The sequence below is a fragment of the Sus scrofa genome, chromosome 15 (genome assembly GCF_054392235.1).
Source record: "Sus scrofa isolate SSC_HxYL_T2T_F1_AM1 chromosome 15, Sscrofa_HxYL_maternal_Yorkshire_Landrace_v2.0, whole genome shotgun sequence".
Classification (NCBI taxonomy): Eukaryota; Metazoa; Chordata; class Mammalia; order Artiodactyla; family Suidae; genus Sus; species Sus scrofa.
The window spans coordinates 86,878,639-86,899,598 of NC_139397.1; the positions used below are offsets into that span (position 1 = coordinate 86,878,639).

The following is a 20,960-nucleotide window of genomic DNA, read 5'->3' on the forward strand; positions in this document are numbered from 1 at the left end:
ATCATTAACACAGTGAATACAAACCCTGGGTAGCAGAGTGACAAGCCATGGAAGCTGACCTCTGCCTCATTGTCTGGCCATGTGGCTTCAGTGAAGCTGATGCACCCCTTGGCTACTGGTAACATGTGATGCTCTGTCAAGTGAGATGATCAAAAACCCTTGGCTACTGGTAACATGTGATGCTCTGTCAAATGAGATGATCACAAACCCTTGGCTACAGTGATTGGTTCAGAAGAGGCCATGTGACCTAATCAGAACAAATTCCAGGACTAAAAAAAGTTTTGCTAGAACTGTTTGAAGAAAAAGTGAGCTCTTTTTCTTGGGGTTACAAGGTTGCAGGATATTAGTTTAGTGCTACTTGTAGCTATTTCTACCATTCTGTGGAAGAGCCATCTTTTGAATGCAGTCGGCATAGGTGAAAGTAGAGCCAAAAATGGAAAAGGATTGTGTCTGATGACATTGTTGTAGTACCAGATCCTTTGATATTAAGACCAGATTTATCCCTCGCATGCATTTATTTGTTTTGTTTATTTCCAAGAACTAGTTTCCGTTGGGTTTTGGTCACTTACATTTGAAGGGAATCTCACTAATATGACAAGTACTAAATAAATGTTAACCATTATTTCACTACCAACTTCATCATCTTGGATTGTTTCTGAGGCAAAGATGGGGAGGTGACAAAAAAGAAAGGGACATAAGGAAAAAATAATTGGTGGGTAGAAGAAAGATTTGGAAGTGAACTACACTGCTCTGTGTAAGGGTGAGCCTGGGTGACTGATAATTCTAGAGGAACTAATAATATGCAAAGAAAAATCATAGGCGTTCCCTGGCAACTTAGTCACTGGGGACTTGGCATTGTCATTGCTGTGAATCAGTCAATCCCTGGCTAGGGAACTTCTGCATGCCATGAGTGCAGCCAAAAAAAAAAAAAAAAAAAAAAAAAAAAAAAAAAAAAAAAAAAAAAGAGGACTGTCCATATGACAATTAATGGTATCATGAGATTTTGCCATCTATTTTTCTGATGTTCTTTTAAATTACTTTTGCAAGAAAAACTTCACAATCCCAATTAAAAACAAAATAACTCTCTCTACCAAATAAAACAATTAAAAACTCCCATGGCAATGACAAACCAGTCACAAATTTAAAGTCACAAGTTCCTGTGTGATTCTTCATGTAGCCCCAATAAAGAGGGGGTGTGCACCTCTTTTAGAAGACCTGGTGAAAAGGGAGAATAGTGTCTTTAAATGGTTGATGAGATAATCAAGGAAAGAATACATTTTTAAATGGATACATTTCTACAGCCCATAATTAACAAACATCCATTTTCACTACAGATCTAAAATCCCTCATTCTATTTCCAGTACACTGTCAAAAGGATCTTTCCTTCCATGGTACTAATGAGTCATCTGTAATTTTAAGAAGAACATGAGAAGGATGTTTTCTGTAATAAAGAGTGGGTGAAGAATTTGAATGTATAACCAAATGGTGCAAAATCAACTGAAGCTAGGAAAGGAAACTGTGGGGAAAAAAAAAAAAATCCCATGAGGAAATAAAGGTGTGTTCACAAGCTAAAATGTGCCTTGCCACACAGCTAAAAGAAATAAACAAACAAAAGGGACCCAATCTAGAATCATGTTCTGAAGATCACCGGACCAGAGCTAACATGGTATGGAAAATTTTGTGACTCCATTCTGATAACACCGTTATTTTATTCTTTAGTCCTTACCTTGGACTTCTGGAGCCCTAAAACATCTGAGGGTCTGGGATGCTTCTGTGTACCAGGAACGTTCATGAGACATTTGCTACTATTTCTTTAGTTACTACAACAGTATCACTAACTGTGGATTAAACTACTTTAACAATTCTAGCAGAAATTTTAGACATTATGTAATTTATACATTTTAAACTGGGACGAAGAAGATAAAAATATGTGAGCAAATGCCATCTGAAAATACACCATCAGCAGTGATTTTTCCATAAGCTGACACTGTCTCTGTTGAAGATCATAGAGACCTTCATTGTGGTTTGTGTCCTTCTCCTTACACGTAAATTCCTCATATAGACGTACTTTAACTGTACTTTAACCTAAGACATGACATAATTCTGCTAACATTTCTATAACATTGCTTTGCTTATTCTATATATTTTAAAGAAAGAAACTAGAGACTTGGTATATAGACACAAATGACACATTGAGTATTATATTTGAGTTAAGCCCTAGGGGAGCCACTAGCCTGATTAATATTTGCATACTCCAACTCACTCAAGCAATAAAACCCACACCCCCTATATCAGCAATGGTGGGAAATCTCCTAAGAAGCATCTTCCCCAGGGACATTTCCACCATTAGACTCTTTATTTAAGCTGGGAGCACTGTGCATGTGTGCCTCAGATACACAAGTCATTAAAATGAAACTGGTCATCAAATAGCAAAGGAAATAATCATTATTTTTAAAACATTATTATTATTCTAAGCATTCCAACTTCTGAAACTAATTTAGAATTTAAAGACTGTTCCTCAGTACCTAAATAATCCAATTATGAAAGAAAATTTAAGCCTAGGAAAGAACGTACATGCAACGATATAAAGTTTTACAGCTTGAAAATGCAAACACGTAGCTCAATCATGTGTCCTAAGAATGCCATGTTAGTTTTTAAGGATTTGAGTCCTGCAGGAACTTTCATTTGTATTTCTATTGAATGACTTCCATTTGAAGACTTGGCTGAATGTCAGTTCAATGTGAAATCAATAGCTGTGCCTCACCTTGGGGAAAACTCCTTCCTGATAACAATATTTCTCTTATCAGGTTGTGCTACTTGCACACTGTGATTTGTTCCAAAATGCCAAAATATTTTTCCTTCCTCACACAATGTGCATTTGAAGATAAGGACAGAAGATGTTAAAGGCAAGTTTGAATGTGAACCTAACAAACTTTATAGGGGTGACTTCAGCATAAGAATCTGGCTGACTAGTCATTCCTTTACAGTTGGTCTTGTACCCTCAGTTTTAATACCTTTCTTTTAACCGTTTGGAAGAGTTTACCTGATTGTTGCTTTCCAACTGCCTTTATATCCTTTGTTATATCTCATTCATTATAAACCAATCCTGGACAGATTTGTTTGGAGATAGCCTGTTAAGATGACAACTTTTATCAGTCTGAAAATGTTTTAATTTAAAGAAAAAGAGTGATTGGATGATCTGTTTTCTATCTGAAGAAGAGCTGCCCTTGTCAACCTGCATTGGTTTGGTCCTTCTCAATGTATTCATATATTGTTTCACAAATAAGGACACAACATGGGAACGGGGATGCTAGATTTCAACCCCATTTGATGAAGTGGTAGACTGTGGGTAGCTTTAATAATTTTTAGATGGCGATTACTACTGAAGAAGTGGGGGCTGGATGTCTGGGGGCAGCAAAATGCATGCTGAGGATGGAGCCCACTCATCCATGGTAAGAGTGGCTCTGAATAGACTGGATAGGTCCAATGGCTATAAAGTAACATACTCTAGTGTTAAGGAATTTCTGTCTAGAACACATTAGAGTCATTGCTTCAATAGTAATGTAATTTTTTTTTTTTTGTCTTTTTAGGGCTGCACCCTCAACATATGGAAGTTCCCAGGTGGGGGTCAAGCTGGAGCTGCAGCTGCCAGCCTACATCACAGCCACAGTAACACAGGATCTGAGCTGCATCTGCATCTGCGACCTACACCACAGCTCACTGGCAACACTGGATCCTTAACCCACTGAGCCAGGCCAGGGATTGAACCCACATCTTCATGGATACTAGTTGGGTTCTCTACTGCTGAGCCAGGACCATGATGATGAGAACTCCCGTAAAGTAATTTTAAATAAGTTAAAATGTTTGAATAATATCTACATTTTTACTTTTTTTATACAAATAAATCCCTCATAGTTTGCTTAATTGGGGCTTTAGCTTTTCAGATATCATATTAAATTAATTTCCAAAGGACTGATTTAAGGATAAAGTGAATTTTTTCTCATAATTTAAATGGCAGTTATGAAACAGATAATTGCTTACCTATTAAGATTTAATAATACAATGTTAAAAAGCAAATTTAAATAAAAGATAATGAATCTAAGGAAAAATGATTAACCTCTTCACTGTAAAATGGGCAAATCAATTTTTAAAAAGGACAATGTGTTATACTTAAACTGGCTATATCTTGAAAACTTAAAAAAAAAAAAATCTGAACATAATGAGGTTTTACCTCTGAAAGCTGTGGTGGTCAATGAGAAGTGACTTACAAAATGGTCTCAAATCCACATACTAAAACTGCCAAACACATGCATTTGATAAAGATTAACTTGGCACAGAACTGTGTCAGTGACCAAGAACATTCTTGAAAGGTTGGGGGGTAATTTTAAGGCCAGTGTTTAACTAAGAGATTCCATCTGCTTAATTACAATCTTTGTGCTATACCTTTCCAGCAAGAGTTGACAAATACATTGTTTTAGGTGAAAAAGATAACAAAATGGTGCAAATTAACCAGTCTTAAATATAATCTAAACGCAACACAATAATCTTTTTTGATTTTATCTTTTTCTACACTTTTCTTCTTGGTTTGGTGAAATCATGGTCATAAGGAAAGGTTGAATGTTTAGTATAAAGTATTCACTTCAAGCATGAGTATTTAATATCATCTATATGTTCTTTAGAATACTATGTATTTGTTAGTTCTTACCAATATCAATCTTGGAAACCAAAAGATTAAATAACTTTTAAAACTGTAGTTTGTATAGGAATGTTGTTTTCCAAGTAAAAAAGTTTCTTCAGGAAGTTAACTAATGTATTATGTATGATACAGAAATTGAAAATGCTTGTGGCATCAAATTTTGTTCCATAAGAAATTAATACTAACATTTTTGAAGTCTTTATAAAGTGTGATACTTTCAGGACTTCCAGGTACGGAAAATCCAGAAATAGTAAATACAATCTCTGGGCAGAATTTTTTAACTTGTTAACTTAGCTGCCTACAACTATTTTTTTTTTTTTATTTTTAGTTATCTGTCGTGGTGCAGTTGGGACAGCTCCATCTGTTATGATATGATCAATTTATTTCTCATGTATATGCATAAATACATGCAAATGTGTTTTATTTCTTAAACAGAAGGACACTTAGATTTTGTGCTAACTTAGTTGTGCTTAGACTACTGGTGCTATAACAGTCCAAAGTATACTGTAGGCAATTAGCAGCAAAATATGACTGATAAACAACACTCACTTTCTTATTGATATAGTAGGGGTCCAGGTCCTCCAGCGGCTCTGACACCATCTCTGGAGGGATGTCTCCATAAATAAAAGGAAGGTTCTTTCCAGCTTCCAAGTCACTATTTGGCTTTGGGCCATGTTCATCGTCATCTTTCTTGTCTGGTTTGGGATTCTTAGCCTTTTCTTCTGCAATGCGTCTTTCAATGGCCGCAAGAGATTCTCTGGTGAAGAAGTTGAAGCTGTCAGGTCCTGGTGGTACAAGCACTGTTTGCTCCATCTTGTCATCCTGCACATTTTAATCACCATTTACTCTGCATATGAAAGTTCTAAAAAAAAAAAAAAAAAAGATACAGATACTGTAAGGAGATTAAGAGAAGGTCTTAAAATCTACAGACTCTGTCATGAAATATGAATAAGAAGGTTGAAATATTCGTTTCTAATGAAATCCGAGTGCAATTACTAAACAGAAATTATTTTTTTAAAATGACTCTTAAAAAAAAAAAAAAGAGTTCCCCTTGTGACTCAGTGGTTAATGAATCTGACTAGCAACCATGAGGATGAAGGTTCAATCCCTGGCCTCGCTCAGTGGGTTAAGGATCCGATGTTGCCATGAGCTGTGGTGTAGGTCGCAGACACAGCTCAGATCCTGTGTTGCTGTGGCTGTGGTGTAGGCCAGTGGCTACACCTCTGGTTCGATCCCTAGCCTGGGAACTTCCATGTGCTGTGGGGGTGGCCCTAAAAAAAAAAAAAAGCAAAAAAAAAAAAAATGACCCTTTTAACAAAATGTTTAAGTATGCAAAGCGTATTGTCAACTCTAGGCATGAAGTCATCCAGCAGCTCTCTAGAACATATTCATCTTACATAACTGGAACTTTATGCCCCATGAATAGCAAATCCTCGTTTCCCCCTCCCCCAGCTTCTGGCAACCACCATTCTACTTTATGCTTCTATGAGTTTGGCTTAACAGACATTTCTATCTCAAGTTTTGTCAAACGTCCCATGTTTATTAATTCTTATGCTTTGCCAAGATGGGAACTATGCCATAACTTAAGAAAGTAGCTCAAGTATAGCCTTAATTAAAGTACATTAGCTAAATACAACCATGTCCCAAATGGGTTGTTTACTCTGTGAGCCACCCAGAAGCTGAGGATGTATCCTCATAGAGACCACAGTTAGCTCACCGACAGGATGAAGTAGAAAGGCAGTTGTCTCTGAGAGGATATAAAATCCAACCCTGTAATCCTCATAAGTGGCTCCTGGCCAAGCTGATCAGAACAGTTTGCTGCAGCCAGCCTTAATGACCAGTGAAAGAGCCACTGCTGTCCTGATTGAGCCTTCATCTATTCTGAGATAGAAACAACCAGAACTGGAGTTCCCATCGTGGTGCAGTGGTTAACGAATCCGACTAGGAACCATGAAGTTGCGGGTTCGGTCCCTGCCCTTGCTCAGTGGGTTAACAATCTGGTGTTGTCGAGAGCTGTGGTGTAGGTTGCAGACGTGGCTCGGATCCCGTGTTGCTGTGGCTCTGGCATAGGCCGGTGGCTACAGCTCCGATTCAACCCCTAGCCTGGGAACCTCCATATGCCGCGGGAGCGGCCCAAAGAAATAGCAAAAAGACCAAAAAAAAAAAAAAAAAAAAGAAAGAAAAGAAAAAAAAAGAAACAACCAGAACTGACCTGTCACGTCATTAGCAATGCTAGAGTCGGCTTACTTGAACAGGCACAGAAAGAGACAATCCAAGGTTAGACAAATGTCATTTATATGACTAAGAATGAGAGACAGACTTGACTGAAAAGAAATTACTAGATTGGGCTGCGGGTGGAAGAAGAAAGCCGTAGGTGCAGGAGACAGCAGGATTCTCTCATTTCAGGGTAAAAATTATCAGAAAGAAGACAATTCCCTGAGCTCCATAGGAACTGAAGTGCTTTTCTTCACTAAGGCAGTAATATTCTTGCTGATCCTATAGTCCTGTCCTGCTAAACAAATTATGAGGACCTCAGGCAAAACTCTCAACTCTATGGAGCAGTCAGTCTCGAGCTGTTGCCAGAGGCCAAATCCCAAATGTATTGTTTTAAGGCATTTAATATCAGCTCAAATTTCACGGATATTACTGAGCCAAAACATTTCAGAGCCTAAGCTACCTTGCAGCCATGAGTTTTATTTGGACACTTCATTAACTCATTAAGGTCAGAAAGCTATGATACGGTTAATTGCAGCTTTGGCATATATAACCAGCAACAATAAAATTGCGGCCATAACTACCTTTTGAGAGGTCTTATAGGAACTTCAAATTTCACTGAAGGAGGTTCCCATTGCTATGAGGTTTATGACTATTTTTTACTGGGTGACCAGAAACAAGAGGGCATGTAAATCTAAATTTGAACTCTCAGTCCATTATGTGAACTAATAAAACTTTCAGAGGTTTTTAAAATCTACCTGCAATCGGCTTAGGGCCTGGAAGAAGAGAAAAATTAAATCAGTAAACTGAAGTCAATGGGAAAAGAATATTTTGCCTTAAAAGTCTACTTCTCCCATAAGGCATCAGGAAAATACCATCATTTATTTATTTTAAAATAAACATTTAGGGATAACAAACATAGATATATGTATGAATTTATTTTTAACTATTTAGTTTTTGATTAAAAATTGTATAAATGACATAAATTCAAATTCCTGCATTTTTAGCATTTGTATGGTTTAACTTTATAAATTTAAATCTTTGATCTATTTGGAACTTGTTTTCTATGTGGAGTGAAGAAGAGATCCATTTTTTTTCCCAGTTATTCTAACATTGATTACTGAATAATCTAACTTTTTTCTGCCAATGCACTTTTTTCCACCAGTGTAAAACCCCCAGAGTCAGCAACAAACTCTACAAACCATAGACAAATTTTCATTAAAGTCAATTAAAAAATCAATGTTATTATTCAGCAATTTTCTGGAGGTACAGACCAATCCAATTGGCTGTGAGAAACCATTATATTATTTAATACTAAGGATGAAAGAAATAAAATATAGTTATTTGCATATTATATTATTGTGTGCCTAGAAAACTCAATAGAAACATCTGAAAATTCCTACAAGTGGTAAAAGAATTGAGATGGCTCAATTTCAAGAGTAAAATAAAAAAAATCAATAAATTTCCTTTATTGGGACAATACAACTTTAAAAATACAATGGAGGAAATTAGAGGTTTTCCCACTAAGATTAGAAACAAGGCAATGATGTCCCCCCTCATCGATCTTTTCAACATCATACTGGAAATCCTAGCTAATACAATAAGATAAGATAAGGAAATAAAAGGCATATGGACTGTAAAGGAAGAACTAAAAATGTCTTTGCTGATGACACAATTTTTTACATTAAAAAAAGAATTCAAAAGAATTAACAAAAGAACTCTTAGAACTAATAAGCAATTATAGCAAGGTTGCAGGATACAAGGTTAATTCACAAAAGCTTTCCTGTATATCAGCAATGAACAGGTAGAATGAGAAATTAAAAGTACATAACCATTTACATTAGTACCTTCACCTTTCCAAATAAATACTTCAGTATAAATTTAACAAATTATGTGTAAAATCTATATGAGGAAAATTATAAAACTGATCAAAGAAATCAAGGTACTAAGTAAATAAATGAGACATTCCCCTGTTCATGGATAGGAAGATTCAATATTATCAAAATGTCAGTTCTTCCCAAATTGGTTTCTATTGGTCTAGTGATCTACTGATTAATGAAATCTCACTCGAATTATTTTGTGAATATTGCCAAACTGACCTAGCTTTTTTTTTTTTTTTTTTGTCTTTTGTCTTTTTAGGGCCTCACCCACAGCATGTGGAGGTTTCCAGGCTAGGGGCTGAATATGGAGCTACAGTTGCAGGCCTACACCAGAGCCACAGCAACTTGGGATTCGAGCCACATATGTGACCTACACCACAGCTCACGGCAACGCCACATCCTTAACCCACTGAGCAGGGCCAGGTATCGAACCCCTGTCCTCACAGATACTAGTCAGGTTAATTAACCACTGAGCCATGATGGGAACTCCATGACTCTAAAATTTACATGGAGAAGTAAAAGATCCAAAATGACAGTAAAATATTGAAGGAGAATAAAAAAGTTGGATAGTACCTGACTTTAAGACTTACTATAATGCTATAGTAATCAAGATAGTACAGTACTGGCAAAAGGGGTGAAACATAATAGAAATAGATGCACATAAATATAGTCAACTGATTTTTGATAAAGGATCAAAGGTAATGTAATGGAATAAAGACAGTTACTTCCAACAAATGGTGCTGGAACAATTGAACATCTACATGCAAAAGAAATGAATCTAGACACAGACTTTATACTCTTCACAAAAATTAACCTAAAATAGATAATGGATTTGTAAAATGCAAAACTATAAATTGCCTAAAAGATAACATAAGAGAAAATGTGGATGATCTTAGGCTAGGTGATGATTTTTGAAATAAACACAAAAAGCATGATCCTGAAAGAAATAATTGATAAGCTAGACTTCCTTAAAATTGAAAACTTCTCCTCTGTGAAAGACAATATCAAGAACATAAAAAGACAAGGCACAGACTGGGAGAAAATATTTGCAAAAGACTAAAGCTGATAAAGGACCGTTATTCAAAATATACAAAAAACTCTTAAAATTCAACAAATAAGAAAATGAGCAACTTAATTAAAAAATTGGCCAAAGACCTTAGCAAACACCTCATTGAAGAAGATATACAAATGGCAAATAAGCATATGAAAAGATGCTCCACATCATATGTCATCAGGGAAATGCACATTAAAACAACGAGATACCACTACATTAGAATGGCCAAAATCCAGAACACTAACAACACAAAATGCTGGCAAGGATGTGGAACAACAGAACTCTCATTCATTGCTATTGGGAATGTCAAATGGCACAGCCACTTTGGAAGAAATTTTGGCAACTTTTTAACAAAACTGACTCAGCATATGATCCAGCAATTGTCCTCCTTGGTATTTACCCAAATGAGTTGAAATCTTACATCCACATGAAAATCTGTACATGGCTGTTTATAGCAGTTTTATTCATAACCGCCAAAATTTGGTTACAACCAAGATGTCCCTCAATAGCTAAAAGGATCAGTAAACTGCAGTATATTTAGACAATGGAATTTTATTTAGTACTGAAAAAAAATGAGCGATCAAGCCATGAAATAACACGGAAGAAACTTAAATGCATATATTTACTAAGTGGAAGAAGCCAGTCTGAAAAGGCTATATACTGTATGATTCCAACTATATGACATTTTGGAAAAGGCAAAACTGTGGAAAGAGTAAAAATTCAGTGGTTGCCAGGGGTTAGAGGGAGGGGAGAGACGAATAGGTAGAGCACAGAGGATTTTTAGGGCAGTGAAACGGCTCTGTATGCTACTATAATGATGGATACATGTCATTATACACTTGTCCAAAACCACAGGATGTTCAACACACTTGAGTCAAGTCTAATGTAAACTATTGACTTTGGGGGATAATGATGTATCAACATAGGTTCATCAGTTGTAATAAATGTACCACTCTGGTGTGGGATGCTGCCAGTGGACAGTGCTTGTGTAGGAACAGGGCATATACAGAAACTCTACTTCTGCACAGTTTTGCTGTGAACCTAATAGTCTACTTAAAAGGGGGAAAATACACCTGATAAAAATTTCCTAAGCACCATGTAAAGATTTTTTAAAAGCTTTGAATAAACCTAAAAAGAAATACAAATGGGAAGAAGAGAATCTCCTATTCTGGGATAGGAATACAAAAACAACAAAGATAGGAAATTTCCCTACATTAATTAATACGTTAAATGCAGCCCCCACAAAAATAAGACTATTTTAGAACTTTACAAACTCTTTGAAATTTTAAATGGAAAATTAAACAAACAACCATAAAGATTGTTTAAAAGAAGTTCAGTTTCAAATTCCTCTTTAAGAGCTGTGTAAGATAAAGTGCTCAGAATTTCCAAATGATATATTTTTTCACTAATTTGTTTATTTTTGTTTAGTTTCATTGAAGTCCAATCTAATAATATTGTTTGTATCATTTCTGTCTCTTGGAATTTATTGAGATCTCCTTTTGCTCTATTAAAGATTATTTTTAAAATGACTTCATTAAGAACAGAGAAAAGAAGCTTATTCTTTGTTTTAAAGCAAGAGTTCAGTTTTATCTCAATTAAATTTACAATTGTCTTATTTAGGCATTCCATATCTGCTCATGTTTTTGTTCTAGTTGGTCTATTATGAGTTGTGAAAAGTGAATTAAATCTTTTTAATATGTTTCTATTTTTCTTGTAGGTTCTATAATTTTTGCTTTGCAAATTTCAATGCTATATTATTTGATGTTAGGTATTATAGTCAGATAATAAGGGCTTCAATACACTGCAAAAATCTGATTATAATACCTACACATCACATAAGATGGTATGTTTTGCTGATCTATTTGATTTCACCCTTTCCATTTCACTGCTTTAACACTTTCCTTAATGTGTGTGTGTTAGGCGTAAATGTGTTTGTCTATAGATATACTGTAAATATATATGACCACTGTGGCCAATCTCTGCCTTTCTGAGGGAGTGCCACATTAGAGATCATTGTCCATGAAACTGTGCGGACAGAGCAAAACTGACCAAAAGCCTTCCTATTCTCCAGAGATAGTCCATTTGAGAAAAAGCCCTCAAGGAAAACCTCCCTGATTACTGGCTGTTGGTACCAACTGGAGAAATAAACAACCAGGAAAATAGAAGAAAAGCACTTTACACTGACAAATACGATCACTTCGAATGCATTACATAATATAAATTAGTCCAGATACTGGAATTATATTTCTATATGAGCAACCTAACCCATGGTATAACGACATCATTCTGAGGTTAATGAAAGTGTTTCATCAACTTTAAGTAGACCTTATTTTCAAGTATTTCCAAAAAAACATTTATTTTAGATTAATTATAAGAACAAAAGAAATTTTTAAATTTATAATCTACCCCATAAGTTTACTTATGGAATATCTAAAAACTATCAAATACAATTAAATATTAATATTTGATCAGTTACAGAGAAAAAAGTTCTAAATTGTATTCGGAATCTATACACATTTGCTAAAAAATAGAGAAATAAACCCTGAGTTTTTTTCATTTACACTTAAAAGGGAATATCGCTCTTCAGTGTAAAAATTTGTAACTGAATACCTTAAGTGGTTCTAATTTATGAAATTATCTCAGATATGGGAAAGGGGAAATTACAAAATCTGTGGTGTGAGCTTACACTTTTATCTTTACACAAGAACCAGCATTTAAATGTGCCTTTGGGTTGACAGAGGAGTCTTTGCTCCTTTCAAAAGAGATGAAACAATACAACTTTCTTGGTGAGAAAAGACTTCAAAGATATGTATTTTCAAGATGAATATGATATGTATTTAGACAAAATGTAAAAGAAAATTAAAAGAGAGTGAGAACGAACTAAATAACCACAGCTGGGAACAAAAGATAACAGGAAATATATGATAACGGACAGCACCTTTGAAAAAATCTTTTTAAAATGGGGGAATAAATAGTGTAGTAGGCAACAGAAAAAAATGGAAGAGGAACAATCCTTTAGGAAGACCAGTAAAGCAAAAGTGGAAGCCAATTAGGTAAGAAGTCCTAAAGAAGATAAGGGAAAAAAAAAAAAAAAAAAAACCAAGAGAAAATAAGTGAAAGCCAGAGGCTGTGAAACAAAAAAGTCTGTAAAAAAGCAAAGTAGAATTTGTAAGTGTAAAGAAATAGTAAATTGATAGCAATAGCATAACCAATATTAACTAATGTGGGCAAAAGAAGAATGAAGGGGAATTTTATCAGAATGTACAAGTGTGAAATGAAAGTAATACTACAGTCTGATGATGCCAAACTGATATAAAAAGGGGGCAGCTAAGGGAGCCCTGGTTGTGGCTCAGCACATTAAGAACCTGATCTAGTGAGGATGAGGGTTTCATCCCTGGCCTCGCTCAGCGGGTTAGGGATCTGGGTGTTGCTGTAAGCTGCAGGGTAGGTCTTAGATGCAGCTCAGATCTGCTGCTGCTGTGGCTGTGGTGTGGGCCTCAACTGCAGCTCCAATTCGATCCCTCGCCTGGGAACTTCCATATGCTGCAGATGCAGTCATAAAAAGAAAAAAAAAATCTAGTAAGTGAAGTATTTTGGCAGAAATGAAAACTATCTTTAAAAATCTGAAAAACATGAGATACCAAAAACGATGATCATAATATTTAAATTTAGACAGTAGGTTATGCAGGATTAAAACTTAATAAGTTAAAAACTGATGAATTATCTTTCCATAGACAATTTATATTTTACTTCTATAATTTTTTTATGTTTTGCTAAACCTATTTCTATTTACCACTGAGCAGATCCCACTGTATAATTTATCAGCCCCACTCAATCTCCCCAAAGCTTTTTCTTTTTTATGGCCACATCTGCAGCATATGGAATTTCCCAGATCAGGGACTGAATCTGAGCAGCAGCTCTGACCTAAGCTGCAGCTGCAGCAACGTGGGATCCTTCAACTCACCGTGAGGAGCCAGGAATTGAACCTGCACCTTTGCAGCAAGCTGAGTCACTGTAGTAAGATTTTTAACCTACTGAGCCACAGCAGGAACCCCTCCCCAAAGCTTTTCTACCCAAAGCTATAATTATACAATATTGATATGTCTTTACCACCCTATACTATATAATTTGAAGTAAGGAAAATTCATATATCTGCAATTCTGTCTTTAAACTGATTTGATTTTCAAACTGAGGAGAAACCAAGCAGACTCCTGCCAAAATGACTGCCAGCTTCTTGTGGCCCCTGCTACTATTCTGAGACCCAAACCATCTGGGCATGGCAGTTCGTGAGGAAGTGTTTCAGTTGATTTTTGAGGTGTTTCTGCCACCCACTTTACAAAAGAATGTTACTGCCAATAATAATAATAAAAATAACTAGGCAAAATGTTATTCTTACGGTTGTGATCTCACATCATTATTTTTAACACCCAAGAAAGAAACTGCTTTTACATGGAATTTCGCAAGCCTAGGAAATATTGTTTTATGAATTTCTTTTCTAGAAATAATTGGGTTTGGCATGTTGATAATAAAACTCTTTACTTCATGTGGTTTTCAATAAGACCCATTTTTAGTACTACAATAGGGATTAACTAAACCACATATTTCATCCATGTATTTAAAACATTTACATTCTTTAAAAACTTTATTATCCACTCCTAAAATTTTCATGCTATATATGAGATTACATTTAAAGTAAGGTCACATGTCTGATACATGTCCCAATATACATTTGTTCATTTCAAGAGTATTTTTCAGAGCACCCTAAAAATAAAATACAGGCTATAAAATTCAGTCAATTCATCTAGTATCTTCATTGATCCAATATCAATAAACTACTTTGTTCAAATTGACAACATCATTTATTACTCTGTTGAATAAATAGTCCATATTTATTTGAGGTGTTAATGCAAATTTAACTCAAAGAGTGGAATTAAAAAGTGCTATATGTTGAACTAAAATAAAACACTGCCCCCTAGACATGTTTGGAATCAAGAAACATATAACCATCACTTTCTTATTAATAAAATTGTCTAATTATTGGACATCCTTTGGCTCACTATATAATTATTAAGTTAAATGTTTAGAGAAACAAAATATCGGACCTAATGTTCCAATCCAATCGGGTGCAGTAAACATCTAATATAATCCCAGTTTGGCAATATATTGACACAGTATTTCATGAATTGAAAAAAGATACATAGACTCATTCATATCAATTCCTATAATGTGCTTGACCATGTACACACTCCCAGAGCCCACAAGTTGTACTCCTGCCCCACAGAGAACTCACCTACTCAGTTTGGCTCTAATAGGCATTATCCTTTCTTTAATCATATTTTTCTTTGCCCAATAGGAAATTTTATTTGGAAAAAATTCATATGGTCCGGTCTTATGTGAAATTACAATTTCCAGACTATGACTTTATACCATTAATTTGTTTCCTAAATGCCTCAAATCACTTGATCACTGCCTAGTATACTATGCACCTGAAACTTAGTGGATTCCTGAGTAAAAAGATGCTTTAACAGTATGAAGTGTTGAAATTTATGTGTCCTTGACTTGGACTGAGAGCTTTAGCCATCAGAAAATCCGTTGTATGGTGGCATGGTAATGCAACATAAGTTTGTGTTTTTTGTTTATATTTTTCCTTTCTCTATCATTTCAAGTAAATTGAATTGTGGGATCTTTATTTCCTTAGGAATTTTAGTGGAGCTGTAAACTGGAGCTGCTTAAAGTCCATGCCTTTTTCTTTTCTTTTCTTTTCTTTTTTTTGCTTTTTAGAGCAGCACCCACGGCATATGGAAGTTCCCAGGCTAGAGGTCGAATCGGTGCAACAGCTGCTGGCCTACACCACAGCCACAGCAATGCAGGATCCAAGCTGTGCCTGTAATCGCCACCACAGCTCATGACAACACCAGATACTTACCTACCAAGTGAGGCCAGGGATTGAACCTACATTCCTATGGATACTAGTTGGATTCACTACTGCTGAGCCACAACGGGAACTCCCATACTATTTTTTCTTTCTTGGTAAAATCTTAAATGTGTTGCAGACCGAGGTTAGCAGTTGCATAGGTGAGTGGTGAGCACCTTTAAATGGGAAAGGGGTTGGCAGTGCCCTGGATTGGCAACAAAATCAGCCAAGAGACAGCTGACAGAGAAGATCTTAGTCTTGCCAAAAACCCCTGTACATCTAGCACAGAGGAGAAGATCTTACAGACTTGAAGAGTGAATTGGGCCCCATGGTGGAATTCAATTGTGCAAGGATATACATCTCTACCAACTGCCATGTTGACTCCCAGGCCTTTCCAGTAGGTGGGGTTCTTGAAATGTACGTCTTTGCTCCAGTGTCCATTTGACCATGTGACTTGTGTAGCCAGTGGAATGTAAGACAACAAACACAGTCTTCAACCAAACAGAAGCTTTCAAGGCAACACTGTGGTTGATCCAGACTCTGATTCTTTTCCTCTGCCCAGAGCTTAGCATGTCTTAAAGAGGGGCTGGGTCCTGGGATCGGAACACACATGGAGCAAAGCCGCCAGAGCCAACTGACGGCCACTAACAAGTCTGTAAAGTACTGAGATTCAGGGTTGTCTCACATAGCAAAGCTAACTAACCTGTTCATGAGAGCCACCAATCAATGACCAGATTGCTAAATGGATTAAACAAGTAGCTATCTCTTACACAACCTTTGACTAAGATTCAGCCTATCAGGCTCTGCCTGTAGTTCTGTCATGAAAAAATCAAGTACCATTAGGATGTTTGTTTGTTTGTTTGTTTTTCCTTAGAGAGAAGCTAGTTATAAAAAGTCAGAGGGTGGATAGCCCACATTGTAAACCTCGTGAAATTTAGGTCCTCTTCTTGATAATCCTACTCAGAGTAACTGAAGGGAGTTCTTCAGCATACAATTGACGCGTCTGTATTAAGAATACAGCAATGGCCTTAATTATAAACAAATCATTTGTTAAATTCTTTTTGTTAAAGAAGTTTCCCACATTAGAAATAATCTTATTTTGGTGGGTGAGAGAGCAGAGATTTGGGAGGACATAAAGTGTAGAAGACAGGACTTCCCATTGTGGTGCAGCGGAAACTGATCTGACTAGGAACCATGAGGATGAAGGTTCGATCCCTGGCCTTGCTCAGTGGGTTAAGGATCCAGCGTTGCTGTGAGCTGTGGTGTAGGTCAGAGATGCAGCTCGGATCTTGCATTGCTGTGGCTGTGGCATAGGCTGGCAGCAACAGCTCTGATTAGACCCCTAGCCTAGGAACCTCCGTATGCAAAGGGTGCGGCCCTAAAAAGACAAAAAAATAAAAATAAAATAAAATAAAAAATTAGGAGCTTTAAAAATAAATAAATAAATAAAAATAATAAATAAAGAGTAGAAGACATAGATCACAGCTAGGTGTGGGGTTACAGATTTTTGAGAGACTGGGTGTGAGGGGAAAGGCAACAAAAGCCTAATGTGGGCCTCCTAGGTCTGTTTCCCAGGGAATGAGGGAGGCACACCTGGGTCCAGACTATACACAGCAGACTTCGCTGGATCACAGAAATGCAGAGGCCAGTTCTGTTCCTCTCCTCATGCTCCCTTTCTTCTTGCTCATCTTTTCTGTCCCAACTCTCCTTGATTCTCCATTCTCTTCCTTTTCCTCAGCCTCCATCTCACTTCCTTTGCTCAACTTTCCTACCCTCCCCTTCCTTTGCAGAAATGTCAGGAGTTCATTCAATTTTTTCTGGAAAACCACTGTCAAAAAGTAATTTAATATAACCCCTCGCAAAGATATAGATGGAATGAATGACTTTATTCTTGCTGCTTTCTCTCAAGCAGTGGAAATCATTTGTTCCAAGGGCCCTGGTCAAGCTGGGGGTTGTGTAGCTATACGTAGCACCCACCCAATGGCAAATGCTAGAGTCAGCATTTGTCCGTTTATGGCTCTGGGACAATAATGGGAGGAAAAAAAATCAGGATTACTTGGTATAATTCCCACTGAAGGAAAACAGAAGCCAGCATTTGAGCACAAGATGTCATGAGAGGAAAATGGTTACACTCTCTCTTTGCAAATATCTACCTTGATCATTTTTGTGAAGTAATGCAATCCTTACAATTAGTATATAAACATTTTTAGGATTCATGGCACACATAATTAAATTCTGTACATCTCGTTGGTGATATCTTTACTGAATATCTAGGCATTAGTGTTCTTAAGAACTCATAGCTATGTTTATTTGTATTTGGGGGGACTTTCACCCTTCACTCTTATGAGTGTTGCCTGGACAGCTCAGAGTGTAACATAGTTCAAGAGAAGTCCCAGAGCTGCTGCAGCCAGAAGGGGTTTGAAATGATGTCACAGAACGTGGCCTGGAGGGTGTAATTCTGCTCAGGAGGCTCTTCTTTAGCATAAACTCCATTGGAAGTTACTCTTTCTTCTCAAAGGAATTTTTATGACATCATCTCTCCACAAAGCAAAACTGCCCAGGGCAGAGCTGACAGATGGAGAAATATAGCACAGGAGAGGGGCATCTGAGTAGAGACAGGACAAAATTACAGGGGGAAGAAAAAGAGAAAGAGATGGCAGAGGCCGGGACAGAAGAGTCTTGCACACAGAGAATGCCCTGGGGAGGGGTAACTGCTCTCAGACACGTTCACTTTTCACAGTGGTCTGCACACAAAGGGACCCTCCCTGAGTCAGAGGAATTGAGACCAGAAGTATCAGAGCTGCCAAAATTCAGTTGAAAAGATTCTGTATATATAAAATCTGAACGCTGAACAATTACAGGCAAAATAATACTACTATGTGCAATTATTACTATGAATGCTTATTTAAAAAAAACAAAACTTATTAGTACAGGATAAGCTGAAAGAATGTATAGGAAATAAATAGATTCTAAAAGATGAAAGATGGAGATAATATTTTGATCCAAAATTCACTATATTAAACTTGTTGTATATGTTATTTATCATCTATGATATAAAATTATCCTTATTATATGCATTTATACTTATGTTAGCTGCTTTACCATTCAGTCTACATTCAATGAAAACTTACAATACCCTCTAGCTATTGCTATAGTTTTATCAAGATTGAGTGCCCACCAGCTGATGATTATCACAGATTTGTATAAAGTGGACACAACCAGATGTCCAGCACATCTGTCACAGCAGAGCCTTAGCCAGGACTATTCTTGTCCCTTGACACATGGTATATGCAGTCAGTTTTGTGTGTTCTTCAAATATTTATTGAAAGTACACCATGTACAAGGCACTGGGCCGGGCAGCAAAGGATGTAATTTAGTATGTGGAAAAGAACAATATCGGGGATCCTGGAAGGTAAGTAAATTCCTTTGATGACCTACATTATGAAATCAATTTTCCCCCACTTGGACCTTGACCTGAGAATTAGGCATTTTCTGATCGTAACAGATTCATTGTTTTAGTTCCACGGTAGAGAGAGATGGAGTTTGAACACTGAAGCACTGAAAACTCAATATCTCTCCCAACCCTGTAAATGAAGAGAATGTTGTGTGCATTTGTGTGTGAGTGTGTGTGTGTATACGTGCATAGGAGGGCAGTGAGCTGCAACGCTCTTCTGAATTATCCCTGATAAACCATGTTTTAATAATTGGACAGCCATTGTGCCATCTGTAGTCAGTCTCACACAATCATCAGGCCAGAGTGATTATTCTCTCATCTAGATGCACATTTTACCACTCGTGTCATTTAAAGATATTTTTGGTACCTCAAGCTGAATGTTAATAAACACATGAGACAGGAAAACACGAAGTTCAATCCATGTCCCACATTCTTCCCACCTAACCAATTTCGTGGTGCCCATGCCTTTTCTTCAAGTGTCAGTGAAGCACTGGAAAGGGCCAATTAAAGCAAAAATTCCTAAAGAAAAAAATGTGTGAGTTTTGGATCCACTTCTGTTCTCCCAGCTCAATATATTTTCTAACATTTAAGGGCTGAGAAAAATTTCCCTTTTTGTTATCCTCCATAGCAGGTGGCAGCTGAAGTTGTTCAATTACATGCTTTGTTAAATAAAACCTCATAAATAATTTAAATACAATTATTACATTCAACAAAAACTTATACTATTTTTCCTTCTGCTTCAATTTCCAAATATTTTTCACCTGGTACTTCACCCTCATTCTACCCCCAATGCCCAAGAAAGTCCCAAAGCCTCTGGGCCAGGCAGGGTATTATTGTTTGTTTGTTTTTGTCTTTTTAGGGCTGAACCTGTAGCATATGGAAGTTCCCAGGCTAGGGGTCGAATTGAAGCTGTAGCTGCCGGCCTACACCCCAGCCACAGCAACACAGGATCTGAGCTGCATCTTCGACCTACACCACAGCTCATGGCAACATTGAATCCCTAACCATTGAGCAAGGCCAGGGATGGAATCCGTATCCTCATGGATACTAGCTGCATTCGTTACCACAGGGACACAAGAATTCCAGGGTATGATTGTTTTTTTAAAATGTTATAGAGTTGATCTAGAAAAGCGCTTGACTTGTTGAGACAACTGCTCTTCTTTTCTGGGCAAAGTGTTGGGTGGAGAAACATAATAGTGTTTAAAGGTCACTGGGATTGGGCTGGCAGATTGGGGTAGGGAGAGGCAGGGTCACCTTAAGTCAGGGAAGGTACTAGTAGCCACCATGATGATTTAAGGCATCTGACTAGAATTGCCAGAGAGAATACATGACACTCAGCTAAAGCTGAACCTCAGATAAACAACACATTCTCTTCTTTTTAGTATAATCATATGCCATACAATATTGGAGGCATACTTAAATACTAAAAAATTATTCATTGTTTACCTGAAATTCAAAGATACCTGGGTATCCTCTATTTTTATTTGTTAAATCTGGCAACCCTAAATCTGAAGAAAAGCCTTTTTGGCTAATGAATTCTTTTCACATAGCCTAACATTCGATTAATTAACATTTTTAGTTCAGTTAACAAGCATTCGCCTTCAAAAGACAAATACCTCTGGGAAGTATCCGAGTCGGTCATAGGTTGGTGTGAATACACTTAAAAATACTACTTACTTCTCAATGTCTAGCTCCTTTCTTTGAATCAAAGTGGGTTAATCAGTCAGACTGCGAGCCTGAGAACTTTT

General features: G+C 36.8%; 1 protein-coding gene across 12 annotated transcripts in view; it reads right to left on the minus strand.

Moving 5' to 3' along the window:
- SCN1A (sodium voltage-gated channel alpha subunit 1) overlaps nt 1-20,960 on the minus strand; it is a 166,508-nt gene that overhangs the window by 90,426 nt on the left and 55,122 nt on the right. For all 12 annotated transcript variants that reach the window (XR_014829471.1, XM_084999274.1, XM_084999273.1 and 9 more), the window contains exon 2: nt 5,246-5,558. Coding sequence is in view for 7 of the 12 variants with exons in the window: in XM_084999274.1 (XP_084855400.1) it covers nt 5,246-5,509 (264 nt within the window). In the remaining 5 variants the exon portion in view is untranslated. The remainder of the gene's footprint in view (nt 1-5,245; nt 5,559-20,960) is intronic.